Source organism: Panthera uncia (genome assembly GCF_023721935.1).
Source record: "Panthera uncia isolate 11264 chromosome A1 unlocalized genomic scaffold, Puncia_PCG_1.0 HiC_scaffold_17, whole genome shotgun sequence".
In the NCBI taxonomy this organism is placed as follows: Eukaryota; Metazoa; Chordata; class Mammalia; order Carnivora; family Felidae; genus Panthera; species Panthera uncia.
Genome location: NW_026057577.1, coordinates 8,185,223 through 8,193,096, shown reverse-complemented (window position 1 = coordinate 8,193,096; position 7,874 = coordinate 8,185,223). Strand labels below are relative to the sequence as shown.

Sequence of the window (7,874 nt, the reverse complement as noted above, 5' to 3'; positions counted from 1 at the left end):
ACATACACAGTCAAATGATTTTCAACAGCAGTGTTAAGGTCAGTGGAGAAAGGACAATCTTTTTATCAAATCGTGCTGAGACACTAGATAACCAAATGCAAAAGAATGAAGTTGGACCCTTACCTCGCACCATATACAAAAATTAACTCAATGGATCAAAGACTTAAGAGCCAAAATTATAAAGCTATTAGAATAAAACATAGAAGGAAAGCTTCACAACATTGGATTTCGCAGTGATTTCTTGGTTATGACACCAGAGCACAGGGAGTGAAGGGAAAAAAAATAAATTGGACTTGCTCAAAATTAAACTTTTGTGCTTCCAAGGACACTGTCAAGAGAGCAGAAAAGCAACCCACAGAATGGAAGAATATATTTGAAATGACGTATCTGATAAGGCATTAATATCCAGAATATATAAAAACTCTACAACCAGGGTGCCTGGGTGGCTCGGTTGGTTAAGTGTCTGACTTTTGATCTCAGCTCAGATGTTGTATTCAGGGTCATGAGTTCCAGCCCCACGTTGGGTTCCGTGCTGGGTATGAAGCTGACTTAAAAAACAAAAAAACCCACTGTATTACCTTACAACAACAAAAACAAACATCCCACTTCAAAAATTGCAGAGAACTTGGGTAGAAGAGAGAAGGTGTACAAATGGCTAATGAGCACACGAAGAAATGATCAATATCACCAATCATTAGGGAAATTTTAATGAAAGACACAGTGAGATTTGTATTTCCCTGATAAGGAGCGACGTTGAGCATCTTTTCATGTGCCTGTTGGCCATCTGGATGTTTTCTTTAGAGAAGTGTCTATTCATGTTTTCTGCCCATTTCTTCACTGGGTTATTTGTTTTTCGGGTGTGGAGTTTGGTGAGTTCTTTATAGATTTTGGATACTAGCCCTTTGTCCGATATGTCATTTGCAAATATCTTTTCCCATTCCGTTGGTTGCCTTTTCGTTTTGTTGGTTGTTTGCTGTGCAGAAGCTTTTTATCTTTATAAGGTCCCAGTAATTCATTTTTGCTTTTAATTCCCTTGCCTTTGGGGATGTGTCGAGTAAGAGATTGCTACGGCTGAGGTCAGAGAGGTCTTTTCCTGCTTTCTCTTCTAGGGTTTTGATGGTTTCCTGTCTCACATTCAGGTCCTTTATCCATTTTGAGTTTATTTTTGTGAATGGTGTGAGAAAGTGGTCTAGTTTCAACCTTCTGCATGTTGCTGTCCAGTTCTCCCAGCACCATTTGTTAAAGAGACTGTTTTTTTTCCATTGGATGTTCTTTCCTGCTTTGTCAAAGATGAGTTGGCCATACGTTTGTGGGTCTAGTTCTGGGGTTTCTATTCTATTCCATTGGTCTATGTGTCTGTTTTTGTGCCAATACCATGCTGTCTTGATGATTACAGCTTTGTAGTAGAGGCTAAAGTCTGGGATTGTGATGCCTCCTGCTTTGGTCTTCTTCTTCAAAATTACTTTGGCTATTTGGGGCCTTTTGTGGTTCCATATGAATTTTAGAATTGCTTGTTCTAGTTTCGAGAAGAATGCTGGTGCGATTTTGATTGGGATTGCACTGCATGTGTAGATAGCTTTGGGTAGTATTGACATTTTGACAATATTTATTCTTCCAATCCATGAGCAGGAAATGTCTTTCCATTTCTTTATATCTTCTTCAATTACCTTCATAAGCTTTCTATAGTTTTCAGCATACAGATCTTTTACATCTTTGGTTAGATTTATTCCTAGGTATTTTATGCTTCTTGGTGCAATTGTGAATGGGATCAGTTTCTTTATTTGTCTTTCTGTTGCTTCATTGTTAGTGTGTAAGAATGCAACTGATTTCTGTACATTGATTTTGTATCCTGCAACTTTGCTGAATTCATGTATCAGTTCTAGCAGACTTTTGGTGGAGTCTATCGGATTTTCCATGTATAGTATCATGTCATCTGCAAAAAGTGAAAGCTTGACTTCATCTTTGCCAATTTTGATGCCTTTGATTTCCTTTTGTTGTCTGATTGCTGATGCTAGAACTTCCAACACTATGTTAAACAACAGCGGTGAGAGTGGGCATCCCTGTCGTGTTCCTGATCTCAGGGAAAAAGCTCTCAGTTTTTCCCCATTTAGGATGATATTAGCTGTGGGCTTTTCATAAATGGCTTTTATGATGTTTAAGTATGTTCCTTCTATCCCGACTTTCTCAAGGGTTTTTATTAAGAAAGGGTGCTGAATTTTGTCAAAGGCCTTTTCTGCATCGATTGACAGGATCATATGGTTCTTATCTTTTCTTTTATTAATGTGATGTATCACGTTGATTGATTTGCAAATGTTGAACCAGCCCTGCATCCCAGGAATGAATCCCACTTGATCATGGTGAATATTCTTTTTATATGCTGTTGAATTCGATTTGCTAGTATCTTATTGAGAATTTTTGCATCCATATTCATCAGGGATATTGGCCTGTAGTTCTCTTTTTTTACTGGGTCTCTGTCTGGTTTAGGAATCAAAGTAATACTGGCTTCATAGAATGAGTCTGGAAGTTTTCCTTCCCTTTCTATTTCTTGGAATAGCTTGAGAAGGATAGGTATTATCTCTGCTTTAAATGTCTGGTAGAACTCCCCTGGGAAGCCATCTGGTCCTGGACTCTTATTTGTTGGGAGATTTTTGATAACCGATTCAATTTCTTCGCTGGTTATGGGTCTGTTCAAGCTTTCTATTTCCTCCTGATTGAGTTTTGGAAGAGTGTGGGTGTTTAGAAATTTGTCCATTTCTTCCAGGTTGTCCAATTTGCTGGCATATAATTTTTCATAGTATTCCCTGATAATTGTTTGTATCTCTGAGGGATTGGTTGTAATCATTCCATTTTCATTCATGATTTTATCTATTTGGGTCATCTCCCTTTTCTTTTTGAGAAGCCTGGCTAGAGGTTTGTCAATTTTGTTTATTTTTTCAAAAAACCAACTCTTGGTTTCGTTGATCTGCTCTACAGTTTTTCTAGATTCTATATTGTTTATTTCTGCTCTGATCTTTATTATTTCTCTTCTTCTGCTGGGTTTAGGCTGCCTTTGCTGTTCTGCTTCTATTTCCTTTAGGTGTGCTGTTAGATTTTGTATTTGGGATTTTTCTTGTTTCTTGAGATAGGCCTGGATTGCAATGTATTTTCCTCTTGGGACTGCCTTCGCTGCGTCCCAAAGCATTTGGATTGTTGTATTTTCATTTTCGTTTGTTTCCATATATTTTTAAATTTCTTCTCTAATTGCCTGGTTGACCCACTCATTCGTTAGTAGGGTGTTCTTTAACCTCCATGCTTTTGGAGGTTTTCCAGACTTTTTCCTGTGGTTGATTTCAAGCTTCATAGCATTGTGGTCTGAAAGTAAGCATGCTATAATTTCAATTCTTGTAAACTTATGAAGGGCTGTTTTGTGACCCAGTATATGATCTATCTTGGAGAATGTTCCATGTGCACTCGAGAAGAAAGTATATTCTGTTGCTTTGGGATGCAGAGTTCTAAATATATCTGTCAAGTCCATCTGATCCAATGTATCATTCAGGGCCCTTGTTTCTTTATTGACCGTGTGTCTAGATGATCTATCCATTTCTGTAAGTGGGGTGTTAAAGTCCCCTGCAATTACCACATTCTCATCAATAAGGTTGCTTATGTTTATGAGTAATTGTTTTATATATTTGGGGGCTCCGGTATTCGGCGCATAGACATTTATAATTGTTAGCTCTTCCTGATGGATAGACCCTGTGATTATTATATAATGCCCTTCTTCATCTCTTGTTACAGCCTTTAATTTAAAGTGCACGGGAGCAGGAGGGGCAGGCTTAGCTCGCTTCTCCTTAGGTGATCCACTTCAGGAGGGGCCCTCTGGCAGCGGGAGGGAGTCAGACCCGCTCCCAGAGAGGTGGCTCTGCAGAACCACAGCGTTGGGTGTTTGCCCTGTGCCAGCAAGTTCCCTGGCAGGAACTGGTTCCCTTTGGGATTTTGGCTGGGGGATGGGTGAGGGAGATGGCGCTGGCGAGTGCCTTTGTTCTCCGCCAAACTGAGCTCTGTCATCCCGGGGCTCAGCAACTCTCCCTCCCGTTGTCCTCCAGCCTTCCCGCTTTCCGAGCAGAGCTGTTAACTTATGACCTCCCAGATGCTAAGTCCCGCTTGCTGTCGGAACACACTCCGTCCGGCTCCTCTGCTTTTGCAAGCTAGACTCGGGGTCTCTGCTTGGCCCGTGGGCCTCCCCTCAGCCCTGGCTCCCTCCCGACAGTCGTGCAGCACGCACCGCCTCTCTGCCCTTCCTACCCTCTTCCGTGGGCCTCTCGTCTGCGCTTGGCTCCGGAGACTCCGTTCTGCTAGTCTTCTGGTGGTTTTCTGGGTTATTTAGGCAGGTGTAGGTGGAATCTAAGTGATCAGCAGGACGCGCAGTGAGCCCAGCGTCCTCCTACACCGCCATCTTCTCTGCATATATCTACATCTTCTTTATCCATTCATCCATTGATAGATATTTGGGCTCTTTCCATACTTTGACTATTGCTGATAGTGCTGCTGTAAACATTGGGGTGCATGTGCCCCTTCGAAACAGCACACTTGTATCCCTTGGATAAATACCTAGTAGTTGCATATTCTCTCTTTAAAAACCATCACATCAAGGGGCACCTGGGTGGCTCAGTCGGTTAAGCAACTGACTTCAGCTCCGGTCATGATCTCGCCGTTCGTGAGTTTGAGCCCCACTTCGGGCTCTGCACTAACAGTGCAGAGCCTGGAGCCTGTTTTGGATTCTGTGTCTCCCTCTCTGCCCCTCCCCTGTTCACACTCTGTCTCTCTTTCCTTCAAAAATAAATATTTAAAAAAATTTTTAAATTGTCACATCAGAAAAAATGGGCACATTGGGATTATTTTATTTTTCCATTTATTTGAGTTTTCAGTGATGATGACCATGTTTGCATATTACTGTTTCTAGCCTCTGTCATTTTGTGTGTGTGTGTGTGTGTGTGTGTGTGTTGTGTAGGTGTAGAATAACCTTCTGTCCTGTGACTTGCACATGTTCTTGTCATTCATCTTTTCATTTCTATGGTAGGTGTTTATTAATTTTTCTCTAAAGAAGTCTCATGCAGTCAAATCACTCAATTAATTGTATGTTGAGCCTAGAAACATGTTCTCTACCAAGGCCTTTTAAAACCCATCAGCTGATATTGGACTCTAATGCCTTATTGTTTTATTATTTTTAAAATACTTTGTGCTTTAACACACACATACATATATCAATATAATATTTTGCACAGCTTGAACAATATGAACTTTCTTCTGTTAACTTTCAAAATAAAACTGCCAGTTATTTTGCCAGCAAAAAATGGGTTTAATTGGGAGTAGAGACTTGCAACTGGGAGGAGCAAGCTATGGTAAAACCATGGGACAGTTGAAGAACAAAGGTGAGGACCTCCCTTTTATAGAGGAAAGGTGGAGTTAGGAGGGGCTGTTGTAAACAAAAAGTCCATTGGGACTTCCAACTGGGAGTTCGAGGTATGGTAGCTTCTCATTCGCTGAGCTGTGACAGTCTCTCATTGGCTGGGCTGTTGCGGTAGGGGGGGTGGGTTGTGGAGAGGTGGACAACCTTTCTTGCTCCCACTGGGGTAGTAAAGCAGTAGTCAAACTAGTAGGGGCTGCAATTGACCAGCAGTAGTTGGGTGTGAGAGCTCCCCCTGCTGGGAGTTCCCCAACCCCATTGTAAGTAGGGTGGGGGTGTTGTGGGAGGGGGTGGTGGTGTTCCTTTTGTTAACTTTCCACACTTCCAATATTAATTTTCCACACACACACAGAAAAAAACCATTCAAGATGAAAGCTAACCCATCCCTTGGGAACAATTAAAGTCACAAAAACTGAATGTCATGAACTCTCCTTTCACTTTTTTGCTGTGCTCCCTGCAAGAGGGACATCACTCTGATGTGTAGAATTGTGCGGTCTTTCTGCTAATGTCACAGCTTTAGCAGTGTGGGAGCATATGAGGTTTTTTTCCTGACACAGTCTCCCTCCAGAGGGGGTCAATAATATAAAACCTATATTTTAGGTTTATTTTCCTAAAGTCACTAAGTGACTTCACATCTATAAAATGTGCAAAGTAAGTCTTGAGTATTGTTGCACACTTGCCAGTTATCTGCCCATTATCCATCCCATCTTCCTTTCCAGGAGAACCCTATTTTACTGGAGGTGGTGGTGTGTTTAAGTCTAACCAAAACAACAGCAGCAGCACAAAATAACTAAACTACGTTTCCCAGCCTGCCATGCAATTGGAGGGAAATATTTGAGAGATGAGCAGAAGAAGCTGTGTGGAGCTGCTGAGAAAGCCCTTCCAAGTGGCAAGTGTTTTGGCTTTCTTCCCCTCATGCTCCCTGCCTGGGATAGGAAGAGATGGATGGAGCCCCAGCAACCACCTTAGAAGCATGGGGATGATAGTCCTACCTTAGGGATGGTAGAGGAAAGAACTGGAAGGAGACTGAGTTTCTCAGAGATAGAAGAATATATACACAGAGTATATAAATTTCCTCTAATTTTAGCCTTTTTCATCTCAGAAAATAATCTTTCAGTGTGTGGAAGTGGGTATTATTGAGTCAATGGTGCTATTGTGTTCTGTTTTCTGACATCCTGGACCTCTCCAGATATCAGCCCAGTGCTCACCATCACTAAGAAGATTTTGAGCTCCTGCTGAAGAGACTTCCTATAGCCTTCTTCATGTCTTGGTTCCTCAGGCTGTAGATAAAGGGGTTTAGCATAGGGGTCACCACTGTGTACATGATGGTTGCTACCGTGTCCTGAGCTGAGAAGGAGTTGGGGGGTCGAATATATACCCCCAGGATAGTTCCATAGAAAACGATGACCACAGACAGATGGGAGCTGCATGTGGAAAATGCCTTGCGCCTTCCTGGGGTGGAGGGAATCCGGAGGACAGCTGCAGCTATGCACATGTAGGAGACCACAATGAGTGCAGAGGGGGCCACAAACAGGACCACAGCACCTAAGAACACGTGCCGATTGACACGCGTGTCCGAGCAGGCGATCTTCATCAGCAGGTAGGCATCGCAGTAGAAGTGTGAGATCTCGCGGGCATAGGAGCAGAATGTCAGTCTGTTCATGAGGAGCGTGTGGACTAGGGAGATGAGGCCAGAGCACGTCCACATGAGTGCGGTCAATCCCCGACAGAGCTGGGGGGTGATGATGGCGTAGTACTGCAGGGGCTTGCAGATGGCCACGTAACGGTCCAGGGCCATGGCAGCCAGCAGAAAGGTGTCCAGGTTGGCAAAGGAGATGAGGAAGTACATCTGGGTCAGGCAATGGGGGTAAGAGATTGTCCATGTTCCTGCTATGTGGTTGACCAACAGCTTGGGGATCAGGTTGGTGGTGAAGCAGATGTCAACAAAGGAGAGATTGGTAAGGAAGAAGTACATGGGGGTGTGCAGGCGGGGATCGGAGCCGATGGCCAGGATGATGAGTGTGTTCCCAGCCACAGTGACCAAGTATGTACACAGGAAGAGCCAGAAGAGGATTCGCTGCTGCTCTGGGTCACCAGTGAGGCCAGGCAGGAGGAACTCGGTGACTCCTGTCCCATTCTCCTTCCCCCTGGACATCCCACCGTAGCTCAGGGAGGTGACAGGCTCCACACACAAGGGGGAGGATGAAATCCCAGCAGAGCCTGGACCTGCTGTGTGTTAAGAATCAGATCAAAGGTTATTTGTAATCAGATAAGTGAGCAGAGTTTTGTACCTGTAATAATTGCTGCTCTTTATCAAGTGTTTTTTTATTGCGTGCCACCATACGAAGGACTTCGTGGGTACTGTCTCTCTTAGTCCCCACAAAACAGTGACTTTTATGATTTCCACTTTCAGATGAAATAACTGAGACTC

At 43.1% G+C, this 7,874-nt stretch overlaps 1 protein-coding gene across 1 annotated transcript; it reads right to left on the bottom strand.

The window, feature by feature from the left end:
- Positions 1-6,656: 6,656 nt before the first annotated feature.
- On the bottom strand, positions 6,657-7,623 carry LOC125935378 (olfactory receptor 1D2-like). The gene has a single exon (XM_049649021.1). The coding sequence runs from the start codon at positions 7,596-7,598 to the stop codon at positions 6,657-6,659; it is 942 nt and encodes a 313-aa protein (XP_049504978.1). The 5' UTR covers positions 7,599-7,623.
- Between the last annotated feature and the right edge of the window lie 251 nt (positions 7,624-7,874).

Bases quoted from the DNA above. Each gene is read 5' to 3' on its own strand.
- LOC125935378 (XM_049649021.1), bottom strand. From the start codon at position 7,598: ATGTCCAGGGGGAAGGAGAATGGGACAGGAGTCACCGAGTTCCTCCTG.